General features: G+C 49.2%; 1 protein-coding gene across 1 annotated transcript; it reads right to left on the minus strand.

The window, feature by feature from the left end:
* Positions 1-5565: 5565 nt before the first annotated feature.
* Positions 5566-16498, minus strand: TAFA3 (TAFA chemokine like family member 3). Its single transcript, XM_007977530.3, has 6 exons — positions 16032-16498; positions 14691-14748; positions 12961-13076; positions 12137-12286; positions 11168-11292; positions 5566-9686 (listed from the first exon to the last, which is right to left on the minus strand). The coding sequence occupies exons 3-6, from the start codon at positions 13073-13075 to the stop codon at positions 9675-9677; spliced, it is 402 nt and encodes a 133-aa protein (XP_007975721.1). The 5' UTR covers position 13076; positions 14691-14748; positions 16032-16498; the 3' UTR covers positions 5566-9674.
* Between the last annotated feature and the right edge of the window lie 1978 nt (positions 16499-18476).

Here is an 18476-nt window from a genome sequence, read left to right on the forward strand (position 1 = left end):
TGGTGGGATTTTCCTTTACCACTATCCTTTAGGGTCTTCTCTGAGTAGGGCAGCAGTGCTGCAATTATCTTCCATATGGTTGATAAACCATTGAGGAAGGAGATTGAAGGTGTAACGCTGGCCCTACCCGTTGAAAGTAAACTGCTTCGGTGATCTTTCCTAACAGATATAAAGAATAGGCCGGGCGCAGTGGCTCACACCTATAATCTCAGCACTTTGGGAGGCCAAGTGAGGGCAGATCACCTGAGGTCAGGAGTTTGAGACCAGCCTGGCCAATATGGTGAAACCCCTGTCTCTACTAAAAACACAAAAATTAGCCAGATATAGTGGCAGGTGCCTGTAATCTCAGCTACCCAGGAGGCTGAGGCAGAAGAATCACTAGAACCTAGGAGGCAGAGGCTGTAGTGAACCGAGATTGAGCCACTGCACTCCAGCCTGGGTGACAGGGCAAGACTCTGTCTCAAAAAAATAAACATAAAAATAAATAAGTAAACATTTCTTTATTCAATAATAGCCAGGCCATTAGTTGCATACCAAGTACCAAAACCATCTTTGCTCCAGTAAAGAAACCACATCTGGGCTGGGTGTGGTGGCTCACATCTGTAATCCCAGCACTTTGGGAGGCTGAGGCAGGCAGATTACTCGAGCCCAGGAGCTCGAGACCAGCCTGGACAACATAGCAAAGCCCCATCTCTACAAGAAACACAAAAATTAGCCAGGCATGGTGGTGCACACATGTAGTCCCAGCTACTCAGGAGGATGAGGTGAGAGGATAACCTGAGCCTACAGAGGCTGAGGCTGCAGTAAGCCATGATGGCACCACTGCACTGCACTCTAGCCTGAGTGACAGAGTGAGACCCTGCCTCAAAAAAAAAAAAAAAAAAAAAGAGGAAAAAAGAAATCACATCTGGAACAGAGGCTAAAATTGGAGCCACCCTGATTAGGTTTGTGATAATCCACTGTCATTCTTCAAGGTCCATCTGTATTCTGCAAGTTGAAAGAAGATATGGTACAAATCACCACTGCTACATCTTTCAAGTTCTTATGGTGACACTAATCTCTGGAACAAAATTGCTTTGGGCTTACTATTTTGGTAGGTACAGGCCATTCTAGAGGCTTCCACCTGGCATTTTCCACCATAGTAGCTCTCATTGCATGAGTCAGTGGAATTGCCAATATGAGATGGAAATAGGAGTGACTCTTCTCACTGTCATCCCTAATGATTCAACAGCAAAATGTTAATTCCTGTTCCCAAGACTCTGGGCCCCACTGATTTAGTGGTATTGGGTTCTAAGAGAAGAATGTCTCCACCGTGGGGTACAACAGTGACTCCTACTACACTGAAGTCAAGACTGGCCATGTTGGTTTTCAGAAATTTCACCCCTGGAGCTACAGGAAATAAGAGTTTCTTTTTCTTTCTTTCTTTTTTTAATGATTTTTATTTTTATTTTTTCTGAGATGGAGTTTTGCTCTTGTTGCCCAAGCTGGAGTGCAATGGCGGGATCTTGGCTCACCGCAACCTCCACCTCCCAGGTTCATGTGTTTCTCCTGCCTCAGCCTCCCGAGTGGCTGGGAATACAGGCATGCACCACCACGCCCAGCTAATTTTGTATTTTTAGTAGAAATGGGATTTCTCCGTGTTGGTCAGGCTGGTCTCGAACTTCCGACCTCAGGTGATCCACCCACCTTGGCCTCTGAAAGTGCTGGGATTACAGGCATGAGCCACCACGCCCAGCCTTATGATAATTTTTAAACTTTTATTTATGTATGTATTTATTTACAGACAGAGTCTCACTCTGTCACCCAGGCTGGAGTGCAGTGGTGCGATCTCAGCTCACCTTGGCTTCCCGGGTTCAAGTGATTCTCCTACCTCACTCAGCCTCCTGAGTAGCTGGGATTACAAGCATGTGCCACCATGCCCAGTTAATTTTTGTGTTTTTGGTAGAGACGGGGGTTTCACCACTTTGGCCGGGCTGGTCTCGAACTACTGACCTCAGGTGATTCCCCCGCCTTGACCCCCCAGACTACTGGGATTACAGGCTTGAGCCACCGTGCCTAGCCAAATAAGGGTTTCTTTTAAGGCAATGATAGAAGCATCCTGCTCCTGTAATCAAACCTTGAGCTTGGCATTTAAAGTCCTGAGCACATCATTTTCTTCCTCTACGTGTTTGAGTACACCTAGAAGCAATCAACGAATGCTCCTATACTCTCTGTTTCCATTAAAATGTTTAGTGGGGGCAACTACTTGGCCAGCCAAAGACTTCCCTTTAAAGACATTTGTATTACAGGTGACTACGGGTGATAATTCATGTATCTCTCTTGCCACTGCATGCCATGATTTATCAGTGTCACCTATACCAATGGTAATAGGATCATTAATGCCTTTAAATCTAACCGGGTCAGTTCACAATTTTTATCCCTAATGTTCTATTCCTCTGGAGCCATTTCCAGTACCTACTTGATGTTTATTATTGATACTAATGGTATTGGTCAGGGTTCCATCAGGGAAGGAGAACCACTAAGCATGTTGTGTAATAAGAGATTTATTATGGGAAGATTTATTATGGGAAGGTGGCTTTACAGAATTGCTGGAGAAACTGGGAGAGTAAAGGTTTGAATGAAGAAGTTGGAGGACCAGAGAAAAGCCACTAATCAAACTTTCAGGACTCAGGAATGCCAGCTGCTGGAGCAGGATCCTAGAGAGGAGAGTTTATGAAAGTCTATTGCCTCTGTATCTGGGGTTGGCCTGGGCTTTTTAGTTTTTGTTGGTTGGAAGGGTCAGGATTTGCCAAGTAAGGCTAAATGTGGTGAGAGTAAGTATAACCTGGAACTTGCTGACAATTCTAACCTATGACAGCTGCTAAGTAATTGTGGCAGCTGCTTCACTTCTCTGCCTTACAAATCATTCACAAATTAATCTTTTGGCCAACTCTAAACCAGAACCACGCAGGGGATGGGATTCTGGGAAATGTAGCTCCAGCTTACCCAAACTGACACAAGACAAGACTACCACATGCCATTTATTTAGCTGCTTGATATTGAATGAATTATTTAATGTCTATGAGTCTGTCTGTCTAAGTCTCTTTCCATCTCAGAGTCTGGGCATTATCTTGTGTGGGAGGATACTTTCCTGGATTTCTGCAAGATGCGCTATGGCTGGCGATCCCCCATTTACAAATCCCTTGATGTGGGTGATGTCTCCTTCCACTGGCCACTTATGACTTCCTCTCAGACTCCTGGCTTCTGGTAGTCCCTCCCTAGCTGGGGTCACCTCTCTCTTCCAGGAAGCCCTCTTGGGCAGTCCACTCTTGGCCTGTGAAAAACATGCAAACATCGTGCTCTGCTGAGCTCTTGGGGGCAGCTCACTCTCAAGGTGGTCCTCTGGACTCTCTCCAGAGCAACCAGCCAGCCATAGCCACTTGCCTTCAGATTATTTTCAGGTCTGAGTCCTGGGTCCCTCATACTCCAATGGATTCAAGTCAAGCTCTCGGAGTTCTTCTCTGGAATCCCCCTCTGAAGTGGGTTACAGTAAGAAACAATCACACCATTGGCCAGGGTGGAAGAAAGTGACAACTCTCTCCGGTCAGATCTTCACTACCACCTGCCTTTCAACCTTAGTTCTTAGCTCTCTCTCATGCAGTCTGGAGGTGGGTAACAGCTATTCATCACTCCTTTTGCAAGTGTAACATCTTGTTAGAATGTAGGAGGAGTTTAGTGTAGTTGACACTCAATTTTATTTTACCTGACCTTTAAGGCCTCTGTCTGAATTTTGAGATGGGAAGAGTCCCACTTAAATATGTGTGTTTGACACATGGTAGAGTTTCACTAATAGAAGCTATGGTGTATTGCCAATCACCCAGCCTTGTGGTCAATCAAGCCTTTAAAAACGGCTGGAATCCACTTCCTCTAGACCAGACTGAAGGGAAATTTGTACCCTCATGTATAGTTTGAAAGGTAGTTGCTTGGTCCTCCTTATGTCCAGTCTACATATCTATTGTAAATAGAATGTTTACAGCCATATGAGCCCAGTAGCTGCTGTGCCCATGCACATGCCCAGACTCATACTTGATGACAAATCACAAGTCCTAGGAAACCAGGAACCATCTTAGCTGCTCACATTGTGGGGAAGAGGGAAGTGAGCCCTCCTCAGTTCATTGAGATGGAGTCCGTCTCAGCTACAGCAGGGGGAGTGGGAATGTGCAGTTGTGTGCTGGGCTGTGTGCTGCCAGTGTGCCCTGGGCTGGCACCTGTCTTGATGAGTCAGTCTCTATGCTAAACTGGTTTTTATGTATTTTGAATATTGTCCTTGCTTGTAGGCATGGAGATACTCAAATCCACAGACACACAGAAACACCAGCAGCAAGGCCGGGCATGGTGGCTCATGCCTGTAATCCCAGCACTTTGGGAGGCTGAGACAGGTGGATCACAAGGTCAAGAGGTCGAGAGCATCCTGGCTAACATGGTGGAACCCTATCTCTACTAAAAATACAAAACATTAGCCGGGCGTGGTGGCGGGTGCCTATAGTCCTAGCTACTCAGGAGGCTGAGGCAGGAGAATGGTGTGAACCCGGGAGGTGGAGCTTGCAGTGAGCTGAGATCGCACCACTGCACTGCAGCCTGGGTAACAGAGTGAGATTCTGTCCCCAAAAAAAGAAAGAAAGAAAGAAAGAAACACCAGCAATGTACATGCATAAAAAATTACATCTTCACACACAGGTGCACATGCAGTTATTTTCCTTAAGCTTAAAAGCAGAAGTTTCATGAACCTGGAAGATATGAACTGAACTGATCTACGGTGTGACAACATGTTAGGAAAGCATCTGCCCTGAAGTCTTTCTCTTGGCCTCTTAATCTTTACGTCTTCATTTCTTTGTTAGATATCACAGGTGGCACCGGAAGGGATTAAAGCAGGCAGAGGCACAGCCTCAAATACATGTATGTATATATATCCCCAAACTCAGGAATACAATGCAAAGTCGTTGTTTCCAGATTGCAAAAGTATATTGAGAAAGATTCAACTAAAACACTAAGGCTTCAGTTGGCAAAATTTTTGTACAAAGGATCAGATAATGGGCTTGGCGTGGTGGCTCATGCCTGTAATCCCATCATTTTGGGAGGCCAAGGCAGGCGGATCACCTGAGGTCAGGAGTTCAAGGCCAGCCTGACAATATGATGAAATGCCGTCTCTACTAAAAATATAAAAATTAGCCAGGTATGGTAGCATGCACCTGTAATCCCTGCTACTTGGGAGGCTGAGACAGAATTGCTTGAACCCAGGAGGCGGAGGTTGCAGTGAGCCAAGATTGCACCATTGCACTCCAGCCTGGGCGACAAAAGCAAAACTCGGTCTCACCAAAAAAAAAAAAAAAAAAAAAAGGATTAGATAAATATTTTAGAATTTGTGATCCATATGGGCTCTTCAAAATGACTCAACTCTGCTATTTAGCATAAAAATAGCCATAGACAAGAAGACACAAATAAGCATAGTTATGTTTCAATATAACTTTATTTACAAAAAAGGAAGCAGGCCAGATTTAGCCCGTGGGCTTTAATATGCAGCCTGAAGAACCCAGAAGCTATCCAAGTGGCTTCACTGATCTCTAAGGTTAGTGGGGCTCCATTCTGTCTCCTTGAGAAAGGATAAAAATCAATTGTTTTGGATGCGGCATCAGTTCTGTTCTTATTATTTTGTGCTGTGAATTGTGTTCTTCTGAATGAGTGATCTCAATCCCTCTTTTTTGCTCCTCCTTCCCTCTTTCTGTGTATATATCTCTACGTGTTTCCCATTCTTCATTCTGTTCCCTTGCACTCGCAGGGTTGAGTGACTTTAGAACGGGACACTTTTACATTCATCCTTGCTAAAATCCTGGCTTCTTTTCAGGTTCCTCATCTATACTTGATGTGCAGTAGTAGAAGGAACACTTGTCTGGATCACTGGACAGGACACACCAACAGCTTGCTATGTGACAAACCACCTAGCCTCTCTGAGCCTCCCCTTCCTCATCTGTCAAATGAGGGAGTTGGCTAACTGGTCTCTAAAATCCCTTGCAAGCTGGGTGTGTTGCCTCACACTTGTAATCTCAGCACTTTGGGAGGCCGAGGCAGGAGAACTGCTCGAGGCTGTCTTGAGGACGCTCAAGACAAGACCAGTCTGGGCAACATAGGAAGACCCTGTCTCTATTCTAAAAAAAAAAAAAAAAAGGGTGTGGCAGCACATGCCATTAGGGCCAGCTATTCAGGAAGCTGAGGTGAGAGGATCACTTGAGCCCAAGAGGCCAAGGCTGCAGTAAGCCATGATTATGCTACTGTACTCCAGCCTGGGCAACAGAGGGAGACCCTGTCTCAATAAAAAAAAGAGAAAGGAAAGAAAGAAAGAAAGAGAAAGAAAGAGAGAAAGAAAGAGAGAAAGAAAGAAAGAAAGAAAGAAAGAAAGAAAGAAAGAAAGAAAGAAAGAAAGAAAGAAAGAGAGAAAGAAAGAAAGAGAGGAAGAAAGAGGGAAGGAAGGAAGAAAAGAAGGAAAGAAAGAGAGAAAGAGAAAGAGAGAGAAAAAGAAAGGGAAGGGAGGGAAGGAAGGAAGGGAAGGAAGGGAAGGAAGGAAGGAAGGAAGGAAGGGAGGGAGGAAGGAAAGGAGGGAGGGAGGGAGGGAAAGAAGGAAAGAAGGAAAGAAAGAAAAGAAAGACTTTAAAATCCCTTGTAGCTGTAAGCTTGTGATTTTAGGAAGTTGCAGCCTCAATCCAGGCAACTGTCTGAGGCCATTAATTAAGATGTCACTCATAGACCTTAACGAAACTGCTAGGATGCCAACAGAAATTAGCCACATGATCTCCTGTGGTTGGTAACCTTCCTAAGGCCTTCACAGCTGAGGACAGTGTGGGCACGGCTAACTTCAGACTGAGATTCCAATCCAGTAAGGGGAGAAGAGGAAGATAAATGACTCCAGGAACCTTATGTTCCAGGAAAATTCATTTGCATTTTTAAACTGTAGCTACAAAATGCACACAAATATTGATTCAGTTGGAAACTGGACCCTAGGATGCTATTGTCGGGGAGGTGGGACACTCTCCCTTCTCCGTCAGACCCTCCTATGTAGGGGTCGTCTGGCTACCTAAAAGATACCCCTCAAATCCCACCAAAAAAATGTATGAAAAGGTAAGGAGGAAATGAAGGCTTTGAGGAGCTAAAAAAATGAATTAGGAGTTAGCAAATTCCAGCATGTGTCAAAGGAAAGAGGTCTTCTCTGTAGCAGGGATGGGCGAGGTCAGGGAAGGTTGGAGAACCCAGACTTTGGCTAGGCAAAGGCTGGCAGTGGTTGGCAACTCAGGAGAGAGTTTGCATAGCATCATCCCCGCTATCAGGCCCAATCCCCAGCTCAGAGCCCACCAGCTTGTGGATGCAGCAGATGGGCAAGGGGCTCGAGCCCTCTCCCTCCCTCCTGGACACAGTCTTGAGGGTGCAGAATGAGTAGAGATAAGCCCCCCTTCTGGCCTCCAGAAGAACAGGTTGTTATTATCTGACTCTGCTAAAGCTGTCTCATTTGTAGCCTAAATAATTCACTCACCAATCTCTCAAGAAGCATTAGGAGAAAAACAAAACCTGACCCAGCCCTCATGCTCAGGTTCCCATTGCACAGAAGGCAGGCCAGGAGGCTGGGAGGCAGTCCCGCACTGCAGAGATGGCCTGCCTTCAAGGGTTCATGGGGTTGGCACCCTTCTGAAAAAAGACCCAGAGTCTGTTTCTGTACAGCTAAGACTTGAGCTATTAATAAGGCTAGCTTTTGCATTTTAAAGACATTTTAAAACAAAATAAAACAAAAAACCAACAACAAAAACAAAGAATATGCAACAGAGACTGTATGTGAGCTGCAAAGCTTGAAATATTTACTATCTGGCCTTTTCCAGAAAAAGCTTGCCAATCCCTTAATCCATCCCCACCCTCCATCCTCCAGCCTTAAAGGAGGCAATGATGATCTTTGACCAACTCCCTGACTACCCTACCCCATGAGCCCACCATCTGCAGAGATTCTGAGTCGTGAATTCTGGTATTTACAGTCTAGTAAGAAGCTGGCACCATTGTTCACCCCATTGCCAAAAACAAGAAAATAAACTGGAGTAGGGCGAGAAAGGGGGAATAACAGTCCTGGTTCTACTGTGCGGGGAGGAAGGGAGAAGCTGAGACTCAGCCACAAACTATAACCTGATTTTTTTCCCTGAGGCTCAGAATTCAGCATTGTCCAGGTTGGTCTCTACTGACACTCCCCTCCCTAGGGCCTTGGTGATCTCAATGCCCACAGTCTCAGAGGCTGCAATTCTCTTACTGATGAGATATCTAAGTAGCCCATGCCTCTGAGGCCCTGAAGCTTGTGTATCATCCCTGAGCCATTTAGAGTGTCAGCCTGACAGCACTGACCTTTAATTCTATCTAAACAGAGGTTCTAGCCTTCCCCCGCTGCGGCCCGGCAGGGGCCTTTGAAAAGAGAAGACTCTAACCAGTTCTACGTCCCACCTAGAATCTCTCCTGGAGCCAGAGTCTTTGAGAATTATAGCCCAAAGACCCCAGAAGAGATGGGTCAGAGTGGCAATGGAGATGCCAGCTGAGCCCCAGCTGTAACTGGGTTGAGTGACCTCTGGGTGTCATAAGACCTGCTTGAAATTTTGGAGGATGAGAGTAGAGTGGAGACCAGATGGTCCCACCTCCCTATGTGTGGATATTCTGGATTATTTCAGACAGGAGAACAGTGACCTTAGTAAAAGTCCCTGCTCTAGCATCTCCCAAGAAAAATGTTGCTGCTGTCTAGCCTGTACTTTCCTGGTTCCAGTAACTTGAGATAAAATTAACTCAATTAACTTGGAATCCTATTATTCAGGCTAGTGGAAAATCATCAGTCTTAGAGGTTTGGGAGCCCAGGCTATGAGATCTTGGGCGAACTGCCTCACCTCTCTGGGGCTCTTTCCTCATCTGTTAAAATAAGCAAACAAACAAACAAAAAACCTGAGGTGCTTGGATGGAGGTGATTTTAAAGTCCTGTCCATCCCATACCCAATGAATGGCCCAAACCAGGCCATACCTGTGCCAAAGATTTGCTAGGAAGTTATTTGGCTTTATTTTTACTTTCCTTTCCCAAGTCAATCCAATCCCATCCAAATGAGATACCGCTGGTCTGGGATAAGGGGAGAGTGTTTTCCTGCAACATGTTAGCAGCTTGCTGGGGATTCAGAACTGATGCGAAAGAGGGAGGTGGTGGGTGCTGAATGCGATCTCTTGTCTCTATGCCCTGTGGCCATGGGGTATCTGAAAAACTATGGGAATCTCATTCCCAAACCCCCATCATGCCATAGCATGTGGCCCGGAAGCCACGGTCTGGTATCAAGTACTTTAACCTAAATTATCTAAATTGTCTGTCATCAACTCTCCAATTCAACCGGACATTCCTTAAGGGTAGGAATTGTGTGTTGACCTTCGTGTCTCCAGAGAAGCCCAGCTCCACACTAGGTATGTGGTTGCAGATCCATCCATATCTGCTGAGCGGCTTAACTGAAGTGCCCCGGAAAGACTGATGCTGCATTTGGCATGAGGCATGTAAGTGAATCCCCATCTTTCCTGGCTGATGACCGGATACCAATCTTCAGTCCATGGCTCAATCAAGCCTTTCTTGTCCAGGCCATGACCCCCAAGAGCTATCGTGTGACCTGGTGAAGAAGTGATAGGGTAAGGTTAGAGAAGTGAATGCCTATTCCATTCCAGCATGCCAGAGACTACCCAGAATATGCAGGTCACTTAGAGGCCACTGCTGCTGATCCTCTCACCCTAAAGCAGGCCGGACTGGCAAAGCATGGCCTGGTGACCGACGCAAACATACATCACACAAGCCTCCCCACTGTTTGCTTCAGAGTAGCTACCCAAATTGCAAGCACTTCCTTACAGGTTCCAAACCCACACTTATAACACAGTGACAAATGTCACAAGCTCTGTAGTGGGTCTCATTCTCTTCTGATGTTAAATATACTCAGAATGGCTGTCCCTCATCCCTGCCTACAGACAGAAAGAAGATGCTCTACTTTAGAGCCAGTCAAACTTTTTCTTGCTGTAGCTCCTTTTGTTCTGTGCTCTGTGAAAATGGTTGCTGTCTTCAGAAGCTGAAAGTTGTCTTTTTTTTTTTTTGAGAAGGAGTCTCACTCTGTCGCCCAGCCTGGAGTGCAGTGGCATGATCTCTGCTTACCACAACCTCTGCCTCCCAGGTTCAAGTGATTCTCCTGCCTCAGCCTCCCAAGTAGCTGGGATTACAGGCACGTGCCACCATGCCCAGCTAATTTTTGTATTTTTAGTAGAGACAGGGTTTCACCATGTTGGCCAGGTTGGTCTTGAACTCCTGACTTCTTGATTCACCCACCTTAGCCTCCCAAAGTGCTGGGATTACAGGCGTGAGCCACTGCGCCCGGCCCTCCTTCTCTATTTTCTTCTGTGTTTGCTTGTTTGCTGTGTGTGGTGGCAGGGAGGGAAAGCCAAAGGCAGAGCCCTGGCTCGCTCCGTAGTGTCACTCTTCTGTACCAATGGCGATGACAGAGCAATGCAGCTGATTAACCATGACACACATGGAGCTGCTAACGAGTTTGATAAAAATTTAATTACCCCTTGTTCTGTGGGGCAGGCAGCAAACCATGAAAGTAATAATCCTCTTGGGTGTTGTGAGAGTAGACAGAGAAATCTGACTAGAGGAGGGTAGGCATGAACTGTAGGGAGTCAACAACAGTGGGAATGGGGTGGAGGTGGGGGATGGTCATGGCAGAGGTGAGTGGCAGAGTGGCTACTGTACCTGGAGTTCAGGTAGAAGTAGCAATTCCTCCCTCAATTATCTAGAAAATTTTTCCCATTCTCTATTATGCTTTTATAGGCCTGATATTTTCTGGAGGCAAACTAATTCCAGGCAGAGAAGAGGAAACCAGGGTACATGCACATCAAGAATCTTCCCAGCACACACTGGATTTCAAGTCCTGACTCCCCTAACTCCAGTCCAGTGAGAACAGACCTAGGAGGACTGTCTGTGAATTTCATGGTTCACGATCTCACCTTGGGACACTGACATCCTAGACCTCCAAGGCTCCTGTGCCCCCTTTTCTGCTCCTGGTAGAGGGGGAAGGGGAGGGTGGGATGAGGTGCCCACCCAGGGTACCTTGGTGGTTTTGACTTTGTGTCCACTGCTGCAGCTCCATCCCGACAGGTCCGGGAGCACCTTACACTCCTCCCCAGGCAGGCAGGGCTCCATCTGACACCACCATCTCTGCAGGACGATGGAGGCTGTGGGAGCAGGAGGCGGAGTGCAGCTCTAGGGTCTCTATGAGCACAGTGGGCAGCCAAGAGCAGGTCTGCGAATGAGGTGCACGTTTCCACACACCCCTGGCCTTGAGGCATGCATTTCCCTCATCTTTCCCCTACTCCAGGCTGCCTAGAGAGGCAGTACTCAGGCTGAGGCCTGGGGACATAACCCCCAACTTTAATCCCACCGATCCCTGAATCTCCCCAGACAGTGAGGGGCGAAGGCAGGCAAAAGTGTCTCTAAGGTGACCACGTCACTAGCATAGATGCACAACCAGTATACTCCCTCTGTGGTGTGTGAGCAAGGGTGTGAGTCGTCTGGAGGGGTCTACAGACCAGGAGTGCATAGCTGGCATAGCTGGTATGCGCATGACACAGTGGGCACGTGCATGGGGTGCCAAATGAGTGTGAGCGTATGAGTGTGGGTGTGAAGGATCACATGTGTCCACACAGGAAAGTGTGAGAGGAGGGCTGAGAAGGAGAGGAGGGTACGCGGAGGCGGCCAGGGAAAGGAGCAGCAGGGGAAGGAGCTGGAGGAAGTGTGTGGAGAGAGGAGTGGGGCTGTGTGAGGGAACGCGCCTGTGTGTGCACCAGGCAGAGGGCACGCGAGTGTGGGAGGCTGCACGCATAACGAGAGTTTTTCTCATCTATGACACAGGGATGGCCACATCTGCCCTCTTCTCCCAGAGGGGGCCCCACCATTTGAGACTAATCATGAAAGCCCTGAGACGGGTATGAAATTGTATCCCCAGCAGATGGCGAGGCCTGAACAGGCCTCCTTATGGCTCAGCTCAGGGCCCTGGCCGGGTCCTGGCCTCTCACTCACCGTCCACGCAGGAGGGCTTTGCCCGCGTGGTGCCGGCCACCTGGCCAGAAAAACAGGAGCATTTCACCGTCTGGGAGCGCTCCTCGATGCGGTTTCGGTTGCAGCAGCGGTGAGCCGCAATCACCTCGCAGGTGCCCTGCTGCACAAGCACTGAGGGGAGCCGCCCAGGATCAGACGCCCAACACGCCCGACCTGCTCCCTCCCGCCACCCAGGCTGGCCTCCAGCCCCTCTTTCCTGCTTCAAGGAGGGCTATGGAAGAATGGAAGAGATGGCCAGTGGCGGGGGAGGAGGAAGTGGATGAAATCTTCCCGCCGCTTCACAGAGCTCCTACTCTTCCTCCCTCCCCTGTGAGACCGTGCTCTTCACCCTTTGGCAGAGCACGGCCCCTGGGCAGAAGACAGAGAGTCCCGCACCAGCCCCGCCTCCCCAGCTTCCTCAGGGTGAGGGCAAGGGCCCCAGGGCTTACAATGCGTGGGGAGGATCATCCGCTTACACAGGCTTTAGCCATCCCAGAAGGAAAACCACAGAATTAGGCCAGGAGGCTAGAGTTAAGCCCCCGCCCGAGGGCCTCTCTCACTACAGAACACCTTCCAGCCTGGAAGGAGAGGTGAGCAAAGGGTCTGCCCAGACCTTCTCTGGGGCAGGACAGCAGGGATGGGCAGAGTTCCCTGGGTAAAGAGCAGAGGAGGAGCCAGAACCCCTAGAATCTCTGGATTTTACTCTGCCTGGGAGACCTGCCCGCTATGGAATACGGTGGAGTGGTGTCCAGCTCCCCAGGTGTCCTGGGAAACTCCCTCCCTGGGCCCTGCCACCTCCTCCAAACCTGTAGCAGTGGGAGGCTGCAAGGCAGCCAAGGTCAGGCGGGTCCACAGCCAGGTCAGGCACAGTGCCAGCAGCCAGCCGCCTGTGCTCCAGTTCCACGCAGCCCTCTCACTCATCCTGTGGAGAGAAGCACACATTCTGCTCAGCTCCAGGCAGAAGCTCCCCTGTGCCCAGGCTGGGCACCTTCTCTGTGCCACACACTCTGGGAGGCACAAAGATGGGGAGGAGGCACACCTTGTCCCCAGGCATCTTTCAACCTGGCGCAGAGTCATGCAGGCAGTAATGAGTGCTACAGGAAGAAAAGGAGAGCCTTTGGAGGAGACGACATTTAAGAGGCATCTTGGAGGATGAACTAGATATGGGCCCATGGAGGGCTGTGACATGGGAGGGACAATAATGCTGACTCCTACTCTTTGAGTGCTTGGTTCCAGCACTTCACATGCACACTCTTGAATTCTTCACAACTGTCCTACAAAGTAAGATTATTATTACCTGTTTTACAGGTGAGCAAACCAAAGCTCAAAAAGCTGGGACATAACCTAAACAACCATCAGTAAAAGACTGGCTGAATACATCATAAAGAGTCTGCACAAACGCAGTCTCATCCAGATAGCTGTAAAAAACCAATGGGGAAATGCTTTATGTCCTGACACATGCAATGATCTCCAGTGATAATCCACTGTTAAGGGGGGAAAAAAGCAAAGTGTAGAATGGTGTGTATACAATGTGTATAAGGCAGGCCAGGAGTGTGGTGGTTCACGCCTCTAATTCCAGCACTTTGGGAGGCCAAGGCAGGAGGATCACTTGAGGCCAGAAGTTCGAGACCAGCCTAGGCAACATAGCAAGACCCCCATCTCTACAAAAAATTAAAAAATTAGTCAGGCATGGTGGTGCACACCTGTCGTCCCGGCTACTCCAGAGGCTGAAGTGAGAGGACTGCTTGAGCCCAGGAGTTTGAGGCTGCAGTGATCTATGTCTGAGATACTGCAATCCAGCCTGGGCAACAGAGTGAGACCCCAGCTCAAAAATAAATATAATAAAATGTGTATAAAGGAAGGATTATCTATGTTGCTCAGATATGCATAAACTAGCTTTGAAAAATGTATTTTAAAACTAGTAATATTGTTTGCCATCAAAAAGGGAAACTGGTTGGCTGGGAGATGGAGGTAGAAGAGAGGCATTTTTCTCCTGATTTATTTCTTGCTTTTTGAGCTTCCAACCACGAGAATGCAGTAGCACTTCAATTTAAACAGAATTTAAATTTAAAAAGGAAGAGATGAAACCAAGGCTAATAGAAGTCAAATGACTTGCCCAAGGCCAGGCAGCATGTGGGTGGAAGAGTCCAGAGCCTAGAAACCTGCCCTCTGTCCACTGTACCACCTTGCCTCTGCTCTCTTCCCCTTTCCTTTTCCTCTTTCATCGTTGATGGTTTGGGCCTCCCAAAGCTACCCTGAAGGGCAGGCTGGAAATGGAGGGAATCCTAAGGAAGCAAGAGGCACAGAGTAGCTAGGAGCTGCGCAGTCATAGGAGGGGGTGAGAGCAGTACCAGGAGGCAGCAAGGCCACAAGCTCAGGGGTAGGCCTGGAGCACTGCTGGGCCCCCACAAGTGCCAGTGCAGCTTTGGGAATACCAGAGGCCAAACCAACTGCCAGGACCCAGTTGCTCGACGGATAGGGTACTTGATCTCTGTCCACCCCCGCTACTCCCCATCTTCAATGTCTCCTTACTCACCTTTTTGGGGATCTTTCAGTTTCTGTCTGTTCATCTGCTGGCCTCAGACTCACACCACCTGGACAAGTAGGAAAGATTCTTAGGGGGTTGCAAAGGATAGAGGGAGCCCATGGCTCTGCAGGGGGTGAAGGAGAACCTGGGAGAGGGCAAGGGGGTGGGCTGGGCACTGAAGTTCAGCCCAATTCTGAAGCTGTTCTCAGGTGCCAGGGCAGGGACAGTCTCTTCTACCCTGGGAATCTGGAGGGGCCCTTGCAGACTCTGGGATCACACAGGGTGGTGAACCTGAGAAGGGTGGCCTGAGGGAGTTTCTCTATCCCAAGAGTGAAGCAGGGTGATGGTAGGAAGGGGTCTAAGAATCACAGCTGTCATCTCTCTGGCCTTGGGAGGGAGCTGAGGGTCAAGGAAGGAGCAGAACCTGACAGATTCCTGCTGGAAGAGGCAGTGGGAAAGAGTCTTGAGGCCCTGATCCTCTCTGCTTCCACCTCCTACCCACTATGGCCCCTGCTTCCTGGACTCACATGGAGCTGGCTTGGCTTAGCCATCCTCGCCCCCATTCCCACTCCAGAGGACTAGAATGGGGACACTTCAGGTCCCTGAGCCTTTGAAGGCCACAGCCTCCAATAGCTTTCCATGTCTCCCTAAGAACCTCTCTTCCCTCACTGCTCTAAAGGGAGGCAGAACTGAAACATATAGGATGGTGGGGTCCCATAAGGACAGAGACCCCTGAGTCCTAGCTCCCAGGAGTGAGAGCATAAGGGGGATCTGGAGGAAGACAGAGGAAGAGGTGCCAACTCCCAGGGGATGGGTGTGCTCCGTGGGCTGAGCTTCCCACCCTTCTAGATGTGCCTCTTTTCTGAGTAGGCATCTCTTCTCCCTGCCCTCTAGGAACCCTCCTTTTGACCATCACAAATGCAGCTTTGTCTTCTCTCAGGTGATCCTATTTCCCTCTGAGCTGCAACATCCTCCAGTCCAACTCAGGCATCTCTCCTAGGAACCCCAAGGCCCAAAAGACCTCGGTGGGGTGGGCAGCAGAGGGGTGGGGGGTGTTCATTTGGGCTTTTATCCCTGGCATTCTATTCCCTCCCCCCACCCCGGAAACAGCTGGACATAGAAGCTTCTGGGATTTGTTTTTTGACTTCCATGCTCCTGCCTCAGTTTCCTAGCCTATTTTTCCTAAACCCCAATCCAGGGGTTTAGTGAGGCTGAGTTAACAGCCTGCATTATAAGGGTTTGAGGATGTGAACCACAAGAACCTTCAACCTTTCTTCACCTTCTCTCCCCACAAACCCCCCTAACGCCTACTTATTCCTCCACATTCTGAGCCCCACACCTGGGACCTACCTGGTCCACGGTGGTGCCCACTGGTTCGACCTGCTGGCCTGAAGTCTTCCTTGTCCCTGAGCCAGGGACCAACACTCCGAAAGACAGACTTTGGGAGGGAGCGGCCAGCTTGGGTGCTGTCTAGTCTGGAGCCCCGTCCCCTTCACCAAGTTGCTGCGCCCCGGGACAGCGGGGTTCTGGTCAGGTTGGCATCATCCGCAGGGCGGGCCCGGCTCTGGGCACAGGGGAAGCTCCGGGCCCGGCCCCGCCAGCTCTGCAGAACTCAGCCGGGTTTTTTCCAAGGTTCCTGCCGGCAGGCCGGGGAGCGCGCAGCCGCCGCCGCAACCGCCGCCTCGCCCCGGGCTATCCCCGCTCCTCTTGCCCGGCGTGGGCGCCGCCGCCTCCTTCGGGACAGCGCCAGGCGCTCGGCTGAGCGGATGGGCACAGCCGGGACGCAGCGGCCCCTGGCGGCCGAGGGCAAGAGGAAGGGAGAGAGGACATCCGGCCCCCGCAAGTTCTGTGCGGTTGGACACCTCCCTGGTGCAGGCCAGGCAACTCAGAGGAGGTCCCTCAAAACCCTCAAGGTCTCGTGGCCCTCAGTGCCCTGGCTCAGGGGAGCTGGAGGTGCTGGGGGAAAAGGAGCTGGGAGTGACGAGTGATTGACTATACCCTCAGGGTTTTTGAGCTTTGAAGATTGCAGAACTGCATTATCCAAGACTGTAGCCACTAGTGGCATATTGATATTTAAATTTAAATCTAAATTAATTAAATAAAACTCAAAATGAAATAGCTCAATAGCCACACGAAGATAGGGACTGTTGTATTGGACAGAGCAGATGTAGAACATTCCCGTCAGTGCGCAAAGTTCTGTTGGACAGCACTCTTCTAGATTGATATTTAGGAGGGATAGTGAATATCTCTTCCTCTCCCAGGAGTGGTGCTCTCAGGGGCTGGGAGGGCTAGAGGAAGTATAAGGGTGTGGGCATTAGGCAGGAGGACAGTAGTAGGCTATGAATGGTCCCTATGGATGATAACTGTGAATACCAACATGGGAACTAAACTCTGAGACCTAGTTTCTTGTTTTCCTTCCTTCCTTCCTTCCTTCCTTCCTTCCTTCCTTCCTTCCTTCCTTCCTTCCTTCTTTCCTTCCTTCTTTCCTACTTTCCTTCCTTCCTTCCTTCTTTCCTTCCTTCCTTCTTTCATTCTTTTTCCTTTCTTTTTTATTTATTTATTTTTGTGGGGGGACAGGGTCTCATCACTCTGTCACCCAGATTTTGGTTCATTGTAACCTCCACCTCCTGGGCTCAAATGATTCTCCCATGTCATCCTCCTGAGTAGCTGGGACTATAGGCGTAGTCTGTAGTGCACTACCAAGCCAGGGTTAATTTTTTGTATTTTTTGTAGAGACAGGGTTTTGCAATGTTGCCCAGGCTGGTCTTGAACTCCTGGACTCAACTGATCCATCCACCATGGCCTCCCAAAGTGCTATGATTACAGGCGTGAACCAGTACTCCTGGCCTGAGACCCAGTTTCTTTATCAGAAAAATTGTAATGTAATTAATTGCAACTGAATAATTCTTTACAGGGATCTATTCTGGATGCGAAAGTATTAGACAAATGAGAGGGAGTTGTGTTCTGTGAATTAGAAGGAACTTTCCTCTTAGTTTAAGAGGCCTTTGGGTTTGGGGTGATGTGAAGGGGAGAGACAAGGCAGAAGATGACCAGTTCTGGGCCCTGAGCCACCAACGTGGCCTGAGATAAAGGGGCCTGTCTTGAGGCTGTCCAGTCCCCCTCCTTGGCTCAAGCTTCATGTTCCCCCGGCAGGGCCAGTCACTGAGCAGAGTCTCGCTCTTCACAGAGAAAAACATCCCACAAGTCTGGTTCTTCGTACCCCACCCCCTTTTCCCTCTCACTTTCCACTGCCTCAGGGATGAGTAGAGGTGATGACCTCACCAGGTTCTGGGACAGTCTGAGGATGGAGGAGGCATAATGATGTCAGGAATAGGAGGTGAGAGGTTCAGAGAGAGGGGAGCCTTAGGATGAGGCCATGGCTGGGGGCTGTTCTGGAGCTACAGGGAGCTGTCATCCCCTGCTGGTCGTCTGGTGCTGGGGCTGGGGGGGTCTCTGGGCTTACCTCTGCGGACCTCTTGCAGCCACACCATGGTGCTAGAAAGGGCAGGGAATAGGAAGCTGGGTGACACCAAGAAGCAGTAAGTAAACTGTCCCAGAAACACTGAATAATAAAAAACAACCAGGAGTTATATTTGTTTCTTCAGTTGCTGGCTTGCTGCTGCTGTAATTTATCTGAGAGTTGGTTTCAGTTTTTCTCAAATAGCAGAGGAAAACCTACAGAAGCAGGTTGTTCTTTGTCCCTGTCTGCCTTTGCTGCTGTTTGCCTTGGGGTCTGTTTTTTTTTTTTCTCTCCTGTGACTTCTTTTCCTCTGGCTGTCTGTCCAAAGCTCAGGT

The sequence above is a fragment of the Chlorocebus sabaeus genome, chromosome 20 (genome assembly GCF_047675955.1).
Source record: "Chlorocebus sabaeus isolate Y175 chromosome 20, mChlSab1.0.hap1, whole genome shotgun sequence".
Classification (NCBI taxonomy): Eukaryota; Metazoa; Chordata; class Mammalia; order Primates; family Cercopithecidae; genus Chlorocebus; species Chlorocebus sabaeus.